At 39.5% G+C, this 20357-nt stretch overlaps 1 protein-coding gene across 6 annotated transcripts in view; it reads right to left on the bottom strand.

Annotated features, from left to right (window-relative positions):
- The window catches only part of TMEM241 (transmembrane protein 241), a 62123-nt gene that overhangs the window by 26553 nt on the left and 15213 nt on the right, over positions 1-20357 (bottom strand). For all 6 annotated transcript variants that reach the window (XM_074899086.1, XM_074899087.1, XM_074899088.1 and 3 more), the window contains 7 exons: positions 19272-19323; positions 18080-18128; positions 16026-16071; positions 15031-15066; positions 7859-7893; positions 6530-6599; positions 3712-3805 (listed from right to left, as the gene is read on the bottom strand). In XM_074899086.1, the coding sequence (XP_074755187.1) occupies positions 3712-3805; positions 6530-6599; positions 7859-7893; positions 15031-15066; positions 16026-16071; positions 18080-18128; positions 19272-19323 (382 nt within the window). The remainder of the gene's footprint in view (positions 1-3711; positions 3806-6529; positions 6600-7858; positions 7894-15030; positions 15067-16025; positions 16072-18079; positions 18129-19271; positions 19324-20357) is intronic.

Here is a 20357-nt window from a genome sequence, read left to right as displayed (position 1 = left end):
ATATTGTAAAAACAAGTAATGACCCAGCTCCAGTTTTTAAGTGAATGAAAAATTAGAGGGCAGGGAGGCCAAATATGTGGGCTTCGCAAAGAATGTCTCCTTGAATCTGCAAAGCAGGTCCAATCAAATCTCATGGTTAGTTTCTTGGTCTATCAGCACTTAACAAGAAATGCAGTGGTGGCAATGATCTCAGCCTCAGCTCATCAGTCACATAGGTACAAAGCATCCAAATGGAAAACAGATTTTCTGATCCTCTGCACCTCCCTAGAGGCCTGCGCTGCTGCCTGAGGACTACAGCATTCTCCTTTCTTGGCTCATTTGCAAGATAAACATATTCCGGCTTCAAATGCTGCTCCTTTCCAACTGCTGGTGAAAACTCCAGTCAGTCTGAGAGATTAAGAGGATGATCTAGGGCACTACTCAATCCAAGAAAAATGCTCATGTGGGAATGCAAAGCTGTTACTGTGACCAGAAGTTTTTTTTCCACTGGATCTCCTTCTGCAAGTCCAGATTCAAATACTTCCTATCTTTATTCTTCATCCACATTAACTTCCTTTTCTCTCTCTCTTTTTTTTTTTTTAAAAAAAAAAAAAAAGGGAGTGACACACTTGGATGTAAACAGATTTTTATAGTTAGTATATTTAAATACAGCTTTTCTGCACTCACAATGACTTAAGATGTGACTGAGACAGTGCTTATACCCAGGCAACATTGGGCTGGATCAGTATGTAGTTTTAACACTTCCAAACACCTGCAGGAAGTAGCATTAGTGATCAGATAGATAGGACTCTTCTTACCCACTCCATACATAAATTTATAGTTCCTTATAGCTGAGACTATATGTAAATTTATAGTTACCTTCTGATAAGATACCTTCTGAGAATTTTGTAGGAGCTGGTAGATCAGCCCCTACCCTCCTTGGCAAGGTCCAGTTCAGCTCTTCCTTTCTGCCTGTGTCTGTCTCTGCAGTCTCTTTTGATCTCTGTTTTAAAACTCATGTATAGTGTTCCCAAATTTTTCAAACATTCACTGACTTCTAAACCAAAATCAGCTGTAATTCAGCACTTGGAGCCACAGTTCCTCCATGCTACCCATGCTGCCTCAGATGGATATGACTGGGCCCTAAAATCATGCTTACAGAAAGTTTTAAAACATCAGTGAAAGACATTAGGGAAACTGCTAGATTCGGTAAAATTATTAGTGCTACAGACAGATCTCACGTCCTTATTACTTATTGCCCTCTTTGAATTGAAGACAAAACATATAATTTGAGCACTGGGTTAGAAGCTACAAAAGGAAAAGGACTAATTTGCTCTGTTACAAAAACCTTCCTAAGTAAGATAATGAAACCATGCACATTAATAAACACAGACTTTTAAGCCTGAAGAACAGATTAAATTATCACCATGACATGGACAAATTTTTAGTTGCTATAAGGGCACGTAATTTCATTGACAACAGTGGCTAGAACAAACATTGTCTAACATGTCTAGAACTGGCCAAAACCCCATAAATCTAGAAACCCTTGAAGTTTGGGAAAGCTCTGATCCAGTCCAGACTTTGTGGCTCTGATCCCCTTCAGCTGGTAAGGACCCAAATCTGCTTAAAATATATTTCACAACACTTCTTTGCCTGAATATTTTTCAGATAGGTCATAAATACCACATGAACCATTTCTCCTTATCCACAACACCTACTAGCAGAGCCAGCTACTCCCATCTCCAACTCAGAATGTCAAACAAGCAAAAAAAAAAAAAAAAGATGCAAGAGCAAGCTTTAGATCAGTTGACTTGCTACCAAGAAGCAAGAAGAAAGCTAAGGTACTAAATCTGAACAGTCAGAATGTTTGGAAGAAATTCAAACTGGTGAGAAACTCTATGTGACTTGTACAGTGTGGAACAGCTTGCAAAGCACAAAATGAGCCATACCGCTCCTTTTTTGTTATCCCCAGAAAAAACAAAGACTCATTTGACTACAGTTTCTAAACAAATGTATTATTCAAGTCTACTTTTTTTTTTTTTTTTTGTAAGGTAAGAGCTTCATTCAGTGTAGTAGGAAAGCTGTGATCACAAACCACGTAGGAAGGTTGTGGTTTTCAGATGACCTAGCTGAGGGTGATGAAACAAAGTAAAATCTAACCAGGGAAAAGGAGTCTGACAAGCTTTTCTGACTGCATTTACCATTGATATTTTAACAAATAAGCTGCTAATAACTTAAATCAAGTACAGCCAGACCCTATATACACGGATCACAGGATAGTTCCAGTAGGAATGGACCTCAGGAGGTCAGACCAGGTTGGTCAGGCATTTGTCCAGTTGAGTCTTGAAAAGCTTCAAAGACAGAGACTGCACAGCCTCCCTGGGCAACCTGTGCCCCTGCCTGACTTGTCCTCAGGCTGAAAAAGTTTTTCCTTATACCCAATCTGAACCTCTCTTGTTTCAACTTCTGCTTTTTATCTTACAACCCCCCCTCCTACCCACCATTCACCGTCAATAGCCTGAATCTGTCTTCCTGATAATTTCTCCATAGCTACTGTTTGTTAGGTGCTCCCAAAGCTGTCTCTCTTCCAGGCTGAACAAGCCTGGTCCAGCAGCCACTCCTCATGAGGCAAGTGCTCCAGCCCCCTGACTTTCTTGGCAACCCTCTGCCAAACTCACTACAGTTTATCAATGTCTTCCCTGTATTGAGGTGTGTGCCTGACACAAGGCTTCCCATTCCAGACGTGGTTTAACAAGTGCCAAGTAGAGGGGCATGATCACTTCCATGAATTTACTGCCTGTACTACTGTTAGTACAACCCAGGATACTTTTGGCCTTCTTAGCTGTCAGGGCACACTGCTGGCTCACATTCAGCTTGCTGTCTACCAAAATCCCCAGGTCCTTTCCTGCAGAGCTGCTTCCCAGCCATCCAGTTCCCAGCCTCTATTATGGCCAGGGGTTCCTCCTTCCCATGTGCAGGCCTTCACATCTGTCCTTGCTGAATTTTGTAAGATTTTTGTTGGCCCATTCCTCCAGCCTGTTCAGGTCCCTCTGGAAGGCAACCCTTTCCTTCAGTGTTATTGACTGACTCTTCAATAAAGATGTTAAACAGGATGAGTCCCAGGACAGACCCCTGTTCTACTCCAGTTGTCACAAGTCTCCAGTTAGAGTAGGAATCATTAACTTCTACCTTCTGAGCCTCATCATCCAACCATTTCTTTACCCATCTAATTCTCTGCCCATCTAAACTGTAACAATCAAATCTGGATACACGAACATTGTGGGAGATACTGTCAAAAGCCTCGTTAGTGTCAAGGCAAATAACATCCACCTCTCTCCCCTGCAACAGTAACAGTGGGAGATCTGGTACTGAACTTGAGTGAACTAGTCTTAACGCTTGGCTTGGGGAAGACACACTGGAAAAAATGGCTGGTGCACACACTCTCAAAAGGAGTATTCTCCAAAACACCTTTGGGATTCAGCAGGCCAAATCAGCTGCAGTAATCAGCCCAGTTCCATTAAACTTAGCCTATATACAGTATTTCATTTTAGCTAACAATCCTGGCTCATTATGCACCTGGTATTTGTTGCTTCAACTCTACATGCAGGTTGCACAGACAGGCCCTAGGAGCATCAGACAGTAATAGCAAAGAAAGCTAGAGATGCAGAAATTCCTCAGTTCTCTTGGGAGAAGCACAGATCCACTGTGTTCCTGTGACAGTCTTTCTCTTACCTTTGCAAGGAAAATCCATGCTGCATATTGCCCTGAGGTTGTGCTGCTTTTTAGCTTCACTGTGTGCAACATCAGAAAAAATCCCAAGAGTCCACTGCAAGGGATGGGGAAAGCTTGTTAATAAAGTCTCTTAATTTCAGCTAAGCAACCTCTTACAGGCACCTTGATTTTCTTAATGCAGAACTGCAGTGTTAACCCTATTTGGAGAAAGCAAGCTGGTGGGCAAAGAGCTTACATTATGGTCCAGTACATCTTGAGTTTTGTTCAGTCTGTGACTAGAGTCTGAGTAAAGTCTGACACTTTTATGACTGGTCTCTAATGAACTCGCATAATCAGAAAAGTAGAGATTATTGGAAACATGAGGTGAAATATTAACTTCAGGCATTGAAATGGCCCTGAATAAAGGCAATACTAATTTCAACAGGAGCCACACATGTTTGGCAACTAACTCACTCCAACCTCCACAGAGCCTTGAACTGAAAAAATAACCACTGGAAAGTTTCTGCCTGAAGCTTTCAAGCTGTTTAAATTTCACAAAGCCTAAATTCTAATTAGGAAGTCAAATACATCTCCACTGTATAACAAATAGACAGATGACTCAATAGTGCTGGGAACAGAATAGTCCAAAGCTCTCTGCTGACAATTAAGGGAATTTTGATTCTCAAATCATATAGGACAGTAGTCCCCAATGCTCCTGTAGCCAAGACTACTCTTAAGTAAATTGTTCCACATCTCACTGGACTTCACATCTCTTACAAGCTTTGGCTCTGGATTTTGTTTCATTTGTGACATACTTACAAACCACTCGTTGTGAACCAGTGAAACAGTGTAAACCAGCAAGCAGGGAATAGAAAGGACTTCAAAATATGTAAGGCACAAATTACTGTGTGGCTGGTTGAGAGGCATAAGAGATTACAAAGTACTGTGGGAAGCTGCATAGGAAAGGAGATAGGATCAACACAGCATACAGTTGGCGAGGTAAAACGTGCCTTGGTATTTGAAGAGGGTATGCTGTTCTGGGTAGTGACGCAATGCAGCTGGTCCTCTCTCTGCAATGGCCAGAAAGGTGGAAGATGGTGGCTCCCCAGGTCAGAAGTTCCATGCTAGGCTCCAGCACCTCAGCCAAGTGCTGTTCCCTGCTTAGTACCTGTGGCAAAGTTGCATCTCAGCCACATGTCAGCACAGATGGTTTTGATACACCAAACAGTAGGGTAAGATAACTACCCAGGAGTAGGAGGTACTAAGATTTCTTAAAATGAGCCATAACACAAGACTCCAAAGGACTATCGGCTGTGCCTGGAACCAGGAAAGCAGATACTGCTTTGATGATAAAAGACAGACCCAAACAGATCTCCTTGTTGCAGAGGATGAAGTGCTGAGCAGTAGAGCATTCCACTCTGAGAAAACAGTGAGTTCAATGAAGCAGCACTGCACAGACTTTTGAAAGTCCAGTAGCTGGCTTAAGTTTGTTCCACATCATCTGCTCTGCTGAGAAGGGTTTTTATTCAAAGTGATTAGAAGCTGCTTAGTGTAATTCAGAGATAAAAAGTGAAACAGCTAATTATAATACCTGAACTATTGATGCTGCAACTCCAATTTATTTCATTAAATAAATGGAGCACTTTGCACCCTACAACTAATGCTTCAGATGTTCTGCACAGGTAGTAGATTTAGCTGTATTAGTTACCCTTACTTCACATTGTATAGGTTTTCCTCCAAATCCTTTACGTCTACTTTGTAGACATACTTGTAGACACTAGATTACAATATGCAGGAGAGCAACTGAGATGCTTGTTTCTCCATCTAACTATTCCTTTCTGCTTGCTGTAGAGTACAGTGCTATCTACTATACATGTACTGAAGCTGGGGCAATGGAAACAGAAATGGGAGGCTACAACAGTGGTAAAATTCTAATTAAATGAAAGAGGAGAATATCTGGGCTAGACATATACCTGTTAGTGCCTGCAGTTAGACCTTGCCTTCAAGAAGAAATCTACCTACCATGGACCAACTTATTCATTAATACCTAGTTGCAAGTTACTTGCAGTGTGGATAGTTCACCCTTGAAAAAAGTTTCTTTCATACAAAAAAAGTATGCACATAGGGAAATATTTAACAATCACTTTTAATATTCCCTTTAATGGAAAATCTGGATACAAGTAAGAAAATCCCTAACAATCAGGAAACATTTTTGCCACTAGTTAGCATGAAAATACTTTTTCCCCTCTAAAAAGAAAATACTTCAATTCGGCAAAGGACCAGAGAAGAAAGACACGAATAAATTTTTTGGAGATAATTAAGACCTATAGGAAACATATTTACATTGTTCTGTGAGTATTACACTATTGGACAGTGAACTTTTGTTACTCAAAATACGGAAATGCTTGTTAAAGCTTTCCCCTTTTACCCAAAAAAAGCATTCTGCCAAATAACAAGATGTACAGGCAAATAAATCCATGTACACCATATACTGCTGAAGACTACTACTTTGTAATCACTGCAAACAGAAAGTTTTAAAAGGGCTAATCTGACTTGAGAAGCATTTGAGAGATGCTATTTATCAAAGCTTTGCTACATTATGTAGAAATTATTTTACTGGCACTGGGAAATCTCCTGATCAGAATGCACTCACTCAAATAAACACATATACTTCCATCACATTTGAATCTCATACCTTCAAATGCATATCCACAGACACATATTCTCTGTAGTTTTACTGGCTTATGCCAACAGAAACTAGTATAACTAAAGTTTCACATGCTCCAAAATTTTAATTGACAGTCAAGGCTGTTCACATGTCTTGTTATACAGAGGTTACCTGGCACAGCAGCTGCTATGAAACCTGTAGAAGTACAGGAACGGAAAGTCCAAGGCACTGAAGAGATCACCTGAGGGACAAAGCAATATACTCAGGGGAACACGAGAAAAAGAATTACCCACTGTTACAATCAGGGGAACAGCAATTATATGAACATTACTAGTTCAACATTCCTTTGAGCCTTTACAGCTGGCTGACTTTTCATTTATGATGCTTTCCACATTTTGCATGTGTTTAATGATTTCTCTGACCTTGCTTCTAGACAGTTCCTGCCTTTGCTGAAAAAGGGGAAAGGGATACATAAGACTATTCTTTACTAGTATACAGAAGACTCTGCTTAAGCAACAGTTGCCAGTGGATAGACATGCATCATATCCACTTCTTTTATACAGAGCTCGTGATAGGTCCTACTGAAGCAACAGGAAACACAGACATATGTTGGCTGCTTCCCCCTCTGGCATTTGAATTCTGTCACACAGAGTAAATTGAGAGGTTTAAAAAAATTCTCCCAGATCCAAGCAAAGCTCTCGAGTACTTGTATTTCCAGGAACCTGGGCCCTGGTTGCTCTTGATATCAACAATCCCCAGGAGTTCTCCAGCCTTCAGGTTCTACAGATTCAGAGGAAGCTCCATCTTTCACTTTTGAAATGCAGCACTGTTTTGGTTAATATGTTTGTCTATCCTGGTAGGTGAATGCAGTATACACAATATGCACCACCAGGCAAAAGGGAGAATTTGTAATTATTTAAATGCTGCTTCTTCTGTTTTTCTGACTGAGCAAATGCCTAGTGAAAGCAACAGATAAACATCTTTTTCCTTCTAACTATTTAAACATCAGATGACAGGAATATTAGCCACCATCAAATACTCAATTTCTCCATTTTTAGTCTTTGATCTTTTGCTACTTCAAATCCTGCCATGGGCTCAAGCAATAGGATATATCTTAGGAAAGCAACAAAACAAAGTCTCTGCATAGCACTGAGGGCAGTGCGGAAAAGGAAACTCAGTTCTATATGGACTGCTGGGACGAGTTCATATTCACCAAGGAAGTCTTTGTTTTTTACCATGCATCACCTCAAAAACTGTTCTTTGTTGCCTGTCCCATGCTGCTTCTTTGCAAAAGGCAGCTAACGAACATAATAGTAAATATGATGCAAATTACACAGTGTTACATACCCTTCTCTCATCTTCCTACAGGTTATCACATTATTGGTCATATTCCTGTTGAATTCCAGAGCTAAAATCCTACAGGGTTTGCCCTCTAAAGACACGCATGGAAAGGAAAGGCAATATGGAAACTTAAAAAAGGAACAACTCAATCCACTTTACCTGCTGGATGGGATGCAGAGGCCAACAGCACCACACTAAAAAGTAAAAAAAGATTAATTGTATACTACAGAATTTTTGACATGGCCTGAACATTATAAATTGAAGGCTTTGTGTTTGTTTTTCATGGTAGAACTTACTGCAGTTAAGTATAATAACTGAGGCGTAAGTATCAACTTAAAAAAGAAAAAAAAAAGTTGGTTAGGAGGAATCTCTGGGGTCACGTAATACAACCTCTCACCTGAAGCAGGACTATCACCAATATTTGATTATGTCCTCTGTGGTTCAGTCGCAAAAACCTCCCAGCATGAAGATTCCACACCTCTCTGAGTAACTTGTTCCAGGGCCACCCTACCCTTGTAGTGAAGAATTTTTTCCTGATGTCTTGTCTTAAACCACCAAAGCTGTAATTCAAGGTTGTTGTTTCATATTATACCATCTGCCACTCCTTAGAAGAGTTTGGCTCTATCACCTTTGTAACTCCCTTTCAAGAAGGTGTAGGCAGTTTTTAGGTTGCACCTTGTTCTCTATTTTGCCAGTCTCTACAAGATCAGCTCCTTCAAGCTCTCCTTGAAGCAGGCTGTGTGCTCTGGGTCCCTAACAATGTCAGTATCCCTCTGCTAGTTCTTCAAGTTCTCAGCATCTTCCTTGAATTGGGAGGCCCAAAACTTAACACAGAGTATTACAGCTGCAGCCTCAGCAATGCTCGTAACTGCTCTCGATCTGACAGCCACACTCCTTCTAATGTAGCCCAATATATGGTTTGCCTTAGTTTGACACGAACATGCACTACTGCCTCATATAGATTTCAGCATTCACTGTTACCCCCCAAGTCCTGAACAAACCTGCTGTTCAGCCAGCTGGTGACACCACTGAGACAGAATCTAGAGAGAACTGTGCTTGTGTCTAGACTTGAGTGTGTCTCTGTCCAAGGATTAATTGCAGCTGTGTGCATACTGATGTCCACTTTATAGGAATAAGCATATATTGCATACAAGTTAAATATAGCGTCTTATGCACATGACTGTGCATGCACTGCACATTCACACCCAAAATGTCAGTTAGAGAAAGGACAAATGTTGCAATTAAACAAGTTTTTTAAAAAAAAAAGCATGAAAATAAAACCAAGTACCGGACAAATGATGCACACTTTTCACAAAGATACAAGAGAACAAGAAAATCAGCTGTGACAAGTTCTTTACCTGGAGTATCGCTTAAGATTTCTGAGGTCCTACACAGACTTTATCCTCTGAGTTTGCAGTATAGTCTGTACAGAGCCTTTTTCACTGTTACTGATTCTTCCGGTAAATTTCTGATTTTTTTTCCCAAATTTTTTCATTCCATGTTGTTTACAAGGTTAGAAGGCTACAGAAACATATTCTGAGGCACTGTAAGATGGGAGAAGCATGCATGTCTCCAAAGCAGAGCTACAGCTTCCTCCAATTATCAACAACATATACCCATGACAAACACAAAGGACAAGAAGGAGAAGGAGAAAAGTATATCTGGATAGTTTGCTTCTTGATAATCACTACACTTACAAAGGTAGAAAGACATTCATTAATGTTATGAATGCTAAAACTAGGCTAATTACCAGTAATTCTTACAGTTCACTAGGCCCAGTCATGGCAGTAAAATGCAAACCCAGCCACCAGAGGAATGGAAGCCTGCACAATGAAAAGTTAATATAGAGAAAGAGCTGGAAGTGGTTCTCAACACACAAGGTTATGGCTAGAAAACCAAACTCGCTGTAAATGAGCTACCTCCAGTACCTGCAGCAGTACAGTATCATCTACATGGGCTTATACCAGCCCAACTCCCTTTTCCAGCTACTGTACCAAGCCTGCTCGCTCTCAGCTGGTCCCAGTTCTCTACATGACCAGGCTACGGTACTTGGTGGTCAGCCCTTGGCAGGCTTTGGTGAATCCCAGTGTCATTTGCAGAGGCACCAGTAGCCAAAGGAAGTGCAAAGAGCATGGAAATCCCATGGTCAAGGAAGCCTCAGGAGGAAGCTTGTCACTGAAATCAGCCATGGAAGACAATGGGCTGAAGGAGGAAATGGTTCATGAGTGACAGGCAAACAGGTATTTTAGGCTTAATGTTTTATACAATGTCTTTGAAAGGCATCAGCTGGTACAGTATGTTCATTTTGTCGATATTTATGTATGTTTTTAAAAAATGTGGTTGTCACAAAGATATTAAACAAGGCAAAGCAGATCACTTACAGTAGGTAATTCCACCCTGCCCCTCCTCCCCACACACATGTGCTCTCCCCACAGGAGACACCAAGAGGAATTCACAATAAACAGGCCTGATTCCTCAGTTTCCTGGTAAAGAGAGAAAAGGAAATTAAGGCTTATTGCTTTTGACTGAATAACAGAGAAAACAGGGCAAGTGAAACTGTATCACTATTGATGAGAATTATGACTGAGCTGTGCTTCTCCACTTTTGCTTTTTGCATTCTTCATTTTTACACAAAAAAACAGTGAGACTGGGAAATGCTCAGAGAGAAACTTCCTTCTGCAACCAGGAGGAATTGATAACCCTACCAGAAATCCCAGGCTTCCATCCAAAGAAAACACAGGAGGAAAACAAAGCTTTCTTTGTGAAGTGGGGCAGGTTAAGGCAAATGGGTTAGATGGCATCTGAACAGAACATCAGTAGAAAAGACACAATGATGCTGTAAAACCAGATGAGTGATTCAGAGGTTTCCATCCAGCCCTACAGCCTGGACATCGGGCTGCAGCAAAAACAAAATCCCTGTGCTGGATTTCTCTGCTCCTCTGTTTTTCCCTGTACTCAATACTGAGGGCTGGGTCACCAGTGTTTTTCTTTCTGGCTAAAAAGAGGTTTTGTCAGCAAGAACAGCAGTTTATGCCTGCAAAGCTGCCTCTCCCTATTGCAGAAAATCTACTGCAGCTTTTTTAATTCACAGAAGTGACAGATTAGCAGCTCTTCCAGAAGCCAGATGTAGTTTAGTTGCATAGAGTAGAGCCTTTACCTCCACTCCTCAGTGTCATTTATCCACCATTTGAAACTCTCTTGCTGTAAGTCTTTTCTCCACACTGGTGACTGCTGGGCTATCTGGTATGCCTTTATGAACAAGTATCAGACAGTGACAGATATTGGGATGTACTGAAACTTTCTTCCAGGGTCTCCACAAAAAGTAACATAGCTCTACCTGCCTCAGCACAGGAGAAAGCCCAAGATGAGCTGCAATCCACTTCTAAGACATACTATGTATCCCTCAACATGCCAGGTAGACATTACTACCCCCTCCCCTCATGCTACCCCTTGCCAGCTAGCTAAGGGGGAGAAATCTGGCTCCCTCTTTGATAAGAAGTTGGGGACTCGAAAGGAATGAAAGAAAATTTTACCTATGATATGATAAAATGCAAGATTACTGGAAAAAACACTAAGAAGTAGAACACTAGAGTGCAGGGAAAATACAATACTGCACTAAAAAAAAAAAAAAAAAAAGGTGGTGAGAACAAGACTGAAGGATTAGCAGGAAGTTCTTGGAAGTACGTTTCCCATCTCCTCTTCTTCCCCCTCCCTGCCCCACACATTTAAACACAAGGGAGATGGATGAATGGGATGGGGTTGAGCACTGAGAAGCAACACCACCCCTCCCTTCTCTGCATAGCACAGCTCTGCTTTCCCTCCTACACTTGTTCCTGGTCTGGCTCCTTTTTCAAAGCCACTAAATAATCATACTGTAAAATGATGAAGTGAGAAGAACACCATACTTTCAACATCAGCAAATATTTCTTCAGATCTGTTTGGTTCTGAAAAGTTCCTGTTCGTGTACATCTGCTTAAGATGTTCTCCCCTACCAAACTGTTACAGATTTTAAAACAAGAAATGGTGCATGGCATGTAGGGACAGCTTATGTTAGAAGACTGCTAATTTCAGTTGCACCTCTGGAAGTGTCCAACAGAGTCAATACAGTTAATGTTTCTTTTAATCTAAATATGTATTTTTTAAATCAAATGTATTTGTACATTCTAATGTCTATTATCTTGAAGCAGAACTTTCGATCTCTCTATCCAGGCGGTTTCCACACTCAGAGCACAACTGTGCTTTTGTACCAAAAAGAAACACTTTGGACAAACCTATATATTTTCCTATATATTAGGAAAAATTTCTTCACCAAAAGGGTTATCAAGCATTGGAACAGGCTGCCCAGGGAAGTGGTTGAGTCACCATCCCTGGAGGTATTAAATGACGTGTAGATGTGGCGCTTAGGAACATGGTTCAGTGGTGGGCTTAGTAGTGTTAGGTTTACGGTTGGACTCAATGATCTTAAGGGTCTTTTCCAGCCTAAATGATTCTATGATTCTAAACGCTTTCTGACTGTGCCCACACAATTGCTTTCTTTTCCCCACACAGGCACATATCAGTTGTCTGATCTAGGTTAGAAATAAGGAGGTATAAAGGCCTATTAATAATAGTGCTAAGAGGATAAAGTTGCACTGATACCATACTAGCAAGTTCCTTCATAAATCATAGAATCATGCTTGTATAGACAAGACCCCCAGTACACATTAAACTGTCATGTTCTAGAGGTGGAACTGGGATCCTGTCATGGCTGAAACAAGTCCTTGAGAAGCCCTGAGTAGAGGAAGCAGTATGTACCATAACGCCTGCTAAATTACAAAATTTAGTGCTGGGCACCCTCTGACAGAGATAAGAACACGTTTACAGTAATTCTGACCCAGAACTGCCCATTAGGAGTTAGTGCTCATTCAGAAAACGTTCAGAGTAAAATGCCCTCTACTCAGTGTGATTTAAAAATACTTTTTGGTTTGACTGTTTTCTACAGAAATTAAGCTTGGCAATAAAGCTCTGTGTACACATATATATATAGCATTACATAGCTCTCAAACACACTGACCAGCTTAATCCAAATTTGGGAAATGGCAGTCATTTCCAAGATAACTATATGTGCAGAGGTGTCACAAAGAGAGCTACTCTGCCAGTGCCTTCTGCAGCAGAAAGATTTCAGCCCCATTAGATGCTGGAAGACCTTCACGGCAGTAGCACGTCAAGGAGGTCGCAAACAAGGAGAGAGCTTCTGCGAAATTTCACACCTTTTCAAACATCATCAGCTATTATGACAAAACAAAACTAAAAGAAATCAGATGTCACTTACCCCATTGCCCATGGTATTGTTTGTTTTCCCTAGACAAGATGAGGTCCAAATGCTATGGACTGTGAGCTTCTCTAACACAAAGAACTATATATACATACATATATAGATACACAGACATATAGATATCCACAGACCCAAGACGCATTCAGTCTTCTACCTCTTCTAAGCCACCTGTTTTCCAGCAATTGCTTCATACCATTGTCTCGCAAGCTACACTGACCTTTAAGGCTCCTAATGGTGAAAATCTTTGCAAACTTTGAGAATATATTTTTGCTTTTAAGCAGATGTTAAAAAAAGCCATCTTCCAATTTGCACAATTCCATTGTCTTTTGTTTTTTTCTTAAAAAAAAAGTTTTAAAATACATACCACTGCACCTTACAGTTCCTGAGTGAGATGTTTCTCCCTTTCAAAAGCCTCTAAATCAGTAATCATGCTTTGCATGTAATGTGGAACTCCTGCTCTCTGCTGGACACAACTTCACAGACTTCAAAAGATACCATCAACTAGCAGAGCGGAAACCCAGCCTTGACTTTTCAATCAAAGCTGCAAAATTAAGACCTTCAGCCAAAATCTGAATTTAAAGGCTCAGGTCCAGATGCAGTTTTCAACTAAAATGACAACTGAGAGCCATAGTCATGCAGGTGCCAAATGAAAAATCAACTGATTTTAATGCTTGTTTCGTGATTCTCCCTTCAACACAGACAAATAGCTACAGTTCATTCAAGACTTCATGGGTTATTTCTGCACACAGCAGCATATTTGCAAGTTCCATGACTAAATTTTCAAAACAGTTTCAGTAAACACAACTACCTTCTTTGAGTAAAATTGATTTGCTTTGCACTTCACAGTAAACGGAAAACAACAACTAACTTAAGAGCCTACTTCAAGCAATATTCAGATATTGTCAACACATGGGACCCTGGTAACTAGATACTAGAATGATACAAATGCAGAATCAGAGGCCTGCATTACTTATTTATGGAAATAGGAGATTCGATAGAACTAAGATAGAAGGAGATACACAGTATTATCATGTTGATAATGCTCACAAGATAAACGGGAACTGAAGTGAAGTAATTGTCCTACACTGGAGTCCCTGACGTGTTCCTATCAAGGATCTTTAATGTGGTCAGACAAGAGCACTCATCCATCTAACCAAATAGACAAGCACAATTTCAGTTTTGTTATGCTTATTCCTAACTTCTGCTCTCTCTTTCATTCCTTTTGATCATCCTTTCTTGGAACTTAGTATTGATACTCCATAGTGTTCCCATACAACTTCAGCTACCATTCCAAGAAAAGAAGTCAACATATACAAGATGTGATTATGGATGGAGGACAATTGAGTAAAGTTTCTATATGCTTTACTGCAACTAAAGACTCACAAAAATCTAGTGAAAGCCATGTACACCAAATGTTCTGGTTTATAGGTCTCTTTGAGGAAAGGACTGACTTTTTTTTTTTTTCTAAAATAAAAAAAACATAGGGGAGTCTGGTCAGTGACTCAGGCTCTTTCCCTAACTACAAAATAACAAGACAATTTTGTATCTCCAAATCAGAAAAACAACTGAAAGTCTGAATTACTCAATCCCACTAGCAGCACTCAGAACAATCAGTTACTGCTCATGTTCTTTGCACATCGTACTTTTGTAATCACTACCTCCCCTTCTGGCAATTTTGTACAAGTTTTATTTTCTGAAGTGGGGTATTGCCAGGGAGTTACTCTGTAAATATTATTTCTGGAAGTGATAGATCACTTGTGCACATGGTGATTAAAAAATTCATAATTAACACCTCGTTACCTCCCCAGGTGTATATTGGCATGTCCAACTATAACCAGAGCCAAAAAAATTCAGCTGCTAAGCCATTCAACTTAGCACTGTTCTTTCAGTGAATGTCCTGCTAAATAAATACATTTAAGTAGTAGTAGCTATGAGTTTCCTCAACAAGCCACAGCTGAAAATGAAAACATATACCAATAAAACCAGCTATGGTGTATCAAAGGCTTATTCATTTTACCTGAATACATAGTTGATGTACTGTTGGTCCAGATCACTGGGAGAGGAGGGAAAGAAAAAAAAAGGTGTTCTTTTAATAAGAGATCAGTATATTAAATAGTACTATAACACTGTAATATTACATAACATTATATAATAATATATGACATAATGTTATAATTAGGTAATGCTAACATTATAATTCTATATATTGTAACATTAATCTATTAATATTATCATAGCAATATATTAATCAGCATATTAATTTACACATCATTTGCACATTATTTATGTTGTTACTATGTCAGCGGGAATTTCATTTAAAGTGAAGATAAAGTGAGACTGACTAAAATTTGGACCCTTTAAACAGAGATGGAAAATGGTTTTGAAATAAATCCTTATCCATATTCTATACACAGATGTATTATGTACATATACATAATATTCAGCGGCAATATATCCATCCCCATCCATGCAGACAAGTGCAGATTACGGACACTGTGAACATGTAATGCCACTTGCTCTCAAAACAACTATTGTCTGGCTGAAGTTCTAACAGGTACACGGGATTACTGCAAGGTTTCAAGGTTTTTAAGGTATTCACCCATTCCAGCCCCATAGCAAGTCACCAGGTGCTAAACACTTTTGAGACTGTGTCACAAAGGGAGGTACTGACAAATTCAAACCATGCAGGTTTCAAGACTAACACAAACTAACGTTTCCTCTTAGTGTCTGTAATTAGGGGTTCTTTTCCCAGGACTGAGTCATCACCCTTTGATAATACAGTGTTTACAAAGAATTCAGTATTCAAGTTAGCAGCGTAACTATCAATAACCACATGCTATTGTTATCAACTATAAGCCTCCTCTTGCAAGAGAAGTCACTAATGATTAACCAAGAGTGACCCAGCTCACGCTGATAACACAGAGATCCCTACAGTTTACCTGACCGCTACACAGATGTGTCTCTAACCCTCTTTGATAGCAATCTTTTTAAAAGAATATGAAAACACATTACCTTAAAGAGCTAGGTTTCCATAACTTGTGAAATACTTTGTAAGCCCCTGTAATTGAAATGACATGTGTAACTGCCATAACATGCAATCATTCTGACAAACAACGGCTTGTTTGGTCATGATACCAGCAGACATGGAACCCCTCCGAATTACAGTTTAGCAACACAGCACAAAGGATGACTAAAATCTGAGTAAAATGAACCTATAGCTTCAAATTAATGGTTTTCAGAGTGTTAGCATTTCTGAGTACTGTCATGCTATGTGTTTCTGCTAGTCCGCTGAAGAAGAGGCAACTCCTAGCTCATGGCAACTACAAAACAGTGTGTGTCTGCGTACATGTGCGTGTAAATACGTACAGAAAAGTGTCATAGAAGGGGTTCTTCAACACACCCTGTTTTGGGGGTAACTTCTATGACATGTTCATGTGTTTAGACCCCTACAACTGTTGGCTCTGAGCCATCTTTCCCCTTTAGAGTTCTCTCAGCTCGAAGATCTCCAGGTCCTTTACACTGACCTACCCACCTCTTGGTGAGCTCCCATTTCTATTCTGGGAAAAGCTTGAAGCACTCAAGGAAGGAACAATACAGTTTCAGGACCTATTTTATCAGACTCTTTCTTCGACCTTTTTGTGTTGGTTGTTTGTTTTTTTTTTAAATTCACAAAGAAAACCAGAACATGAAAAGCAAATCCAACAGAACCCTGTAATAGATGTCCTCAATTCTGTCTCTGTTAGACAAACTGAAGGGTAGAACACATGTCCTTTCTCTAATGCTCTGTGCAGTAAGTTAGTTCATCGGTTTGCCCTTTCTTGTAGCATTTTTATTCTGGGTCAGTTGATAGGAAATCTAATTACACACAAAAAAGCCCAACAATCATATCAACAGCTTTCTCTCAAAACCAAGAGAAATTGAAATAAGCTATATTTTGAGCATAAACATTATGTTGGCACTTCCTACATGTTTTAAGCACACAGAAGAGGCCTCCTGAAGACTTTCTAAGCAGTTTTCCACCTCCGTGGCCTAGCACTGCTTTACAAATGAGACTTCTTGGCTTTGAGAAAGCAATTACAGCAAACAAGTATTCGAAGTGAAAAGTCCTTAGCTTTTCATTTTATCTAAATGAGCAAATGTTTACCATATAACATTTCCTAAAGGAAAAAAAGCCCACTACTTCTTATATATAGGTTAACAACATACGTAGAGAATGAGATCTCTAGACCTCCCTAGACACAAATACATATAAACACATTACCTCTGCCCTGAAATTTTTACAGTATGAATAGACAAAATTAAGAAGCAATCATCCCTAATTTGCAGACAAGACTTAATGTATGAATGAGTCACTCACTGAGTCTACAGGACAGCTAAGACCCAAATATAAGTCCCTTATTATCCAGCCTAATGGTCAAAAAAAATCTCCTAGTTAAAAATTACTACTCTTGTTTTCTTCAGATTTTCTTGGCCTGACTGTTTCTAGCCTTTCTGGGAAGAATTATGATTTATCCAAATCAATGTTTAGTCTGAAAAAGACAAAAGAAAACCTGACAGGTTATGCAACTCATTGTTAAATTTTTTTTTTAAAATGCCTATGATTGCATAAAACCCCCAACATTTCAACAGCCTTCCTCTGGGAGCATATTCCATGATATTTTAGAATAGTTTTGTCAGTTTTTAAATAAAATCAGTGTCTGCAATAAAGCTCCAACTACAAGTTATTGCTTGGTTTTTTTCATGTTTCTTCTCCCGTCAGAAAGAAGTGTCTCTTAGCATGCAACCATAAAAAACTCCCAGCAAAGCTTAGTGCTTATTAAAATTGTATGGTTTTTTTTCCTCATCCACTGTTAACTGACTGCAGTATCTAGTTTACTCAGTGGTTGTTTTCAATGTAAAAGCTATAAAAGTAATGCAAATGCACTTTCTTGCATTTACTGAGCTTCTTCATTCTTTCCAAGTTTTTCTTACATTAAGAACCTTAAATATCAGTAACTTCATAATAAAGCTGATTTCTCCAACACATTTACTCTTCCTAATTTTTTTTCCAAAAGGAAATGACTTACCAACACAGATCAAGTGAATTAGAGCCCATGAATAACCGTTTGGATCAAACTGCAATAAAGAACATCTACATAAATAAAAGCACATTCATGTAAACATACATATCGCTATTTCCCCACAGTTATTTTCACAAAACAAGTACAGCCAGTGGGAGCTATGCTACAAAGAAAAAGAAGATGTCTGAAGAAGACTAGAAGACTGAAGTTTTTCCTGTCCCACTTAGAGACCCAGCATATGCCAGTTACTCAGGCTCTCAGCTAATCTTGGTGAGAATAGCTTTATTTCTTTCAGAGATGTATACCGTTTTAAACAATCTCAGCATATGGACCACAGTGTGTTTAGTCTTCTACTGGCAGTCAGGGAGGGACAAATGTATCAGATGAATATCACTAAAGTTTTTATCTTGTCTGCTTTCCCCTCAGCCCCTGGAGCAGCTAAGCAGTCTCTCTCCCCAAGGCTCCAACTCACCAGAGTATCCGAAAGAGTGCTTTAAACAGACATCTGTCTCTGAGCAAGGTATGTTCTCTTCACAGTCAATGGGGAAAAATCAACATTTTTGAGAGGATATTGCCATATTTTAGATGTCTGCTTTCAGGTGAGATTAATTATGTACCAGAAGTTCCCACTCTGCACCATGAACTATGAAGGGAGCTAGCGCAGGTACAACACTTCTGATGGCTACATTTGATCAGATGCATCCAGACAAGTTCCCAATTCATCCCACCTGACTCCAGATATTAACTAAAGTATCTAAAACAAGGAAGCAGACTTTCTAAGTCTCCAAAAGAGAAAAGCACCTCCAAGGAATAGATTTTTGCTGGACTGAGCACTCTCTGGAGGTACCTCCTTTCTTTCTCCAGTTGCTTCAGAAAGCATGTAGAGTGAATACAAAGCTAATTTAGGAATCTCCTGAAAGTACATGCTATTAATTCAAACCTAAATTATTTGTTCTAAGCCCTATAAGAAGTTAAACCATGGTTTCCCCAAGCCATCACCTTCACTGAGAGATGTATGCCTGCATTATTCAGAGGTTTTACCATAACACAAACACATTAAAACCAGCAACAGGCAACATTTATAATTCCTTCACAGGAATCCCACCCTAGCTTACAAGTAAAAGCTGCACCCCTCATATGCTAACAAGATGTCAAACATTAAGATCTAACTCAGGTTGCTTCGCAAAGTGGAGCTCACCTGTGTGTCACATAAAGGAAGGCACACTGCTGCTACCAGGAGGAACAGCACACTGTGGAGAAGGGGAAAAAACCAAACAAGACCAAAAGCTTGTAACTTGGATTTGTATTCTCAGCAAAGTATTAGGCAATTCCACTCAATCTTACATTGACATTTCATTTATTTAATTTTTATTCCATATTTTAGAAGTAATTTCTCCCACCAAAATTAGTTTCTCATCATGCATTCTTCGTAACTCATACACAGCAAAGTTGAGTGAGAACAGAAGCAGCACAAAACATCTCAGCAGTGATGAAAACAAGTTTTTTGGTAGGAAATGTTATTCCTCACTTGCCATCTGGCTTCCCTAGCCTACTTCAGAAAGCTAGAATCAACCAATTTCTGGCTGTGAATGTTTATCAACAAGTTCCTTCATTAAGGTGAATGACATATAACAACAATTCCAGCAGATGTGACTCCATTAAAAGTTATGGTGAACACAGAGCAAAGTGGGAGCGTTATTGCACTAGAAATGGCTTAAGGACAGCACAAGTCCTTCCCTAGTCCACTGACTTGGACCAAATAAATTCTGTAACCTGTGGCTGAGTCAGTATTTCGACAGGCTACACTTAATACACTGATGTGGAATTTCTATGAACTATAATAACAAACATTTGCTTTTGCAGAAAAAAAACCCCTTATTTTCCTGCTCTTTAGGGGCATAAGAAAAGACAGAATAATGATGATAAAAACCCTCGTATCCTTGCAATAATCCAGTGGTGAAAACAAGGACCCAGTAAGTCAAATAATGGAAACAATAGGAAGAAATTAGGAAGATGGTCCCTCTAAGTACACTAAATAATAACCCAACATTATCCACTCTATGTACAGCTATAAGATTAAATGTGGAGGACAGCAAATATGCATTCTTCAAAGGTATGGGTGGGGAAGAATTAAACTTTTAATACATGACTGGCTGATTTCTGTTTTGTCCCTTTCTATCTCCTTTCTGAAGCCTAAACAACTAGGGCCAGCAACGGTCAGTAGTTTGTGTAGCTTAATATGAATGATTCTCACAGAACTGGGTATCACTCACCTTTCATTTCT

Source organism: Athene noctua, chromosome 2, assembly GCF_965140245.1.
Source record: "Athene noctua chromosome 2, bAthNoc1.hap1.1, whole genome shotgun sequence".
Taxonomy (NCBI): Eukaryota; Metazoa; Chordata; class Aves; order Strigiformes; family Strigidae; genus Athene; species Athene noctua.
The sequence above is the reverse complement of the archived record's forward strand: the minus strand, read 5'-3'. Positions and strand labels throughout refer to the sequence as shown.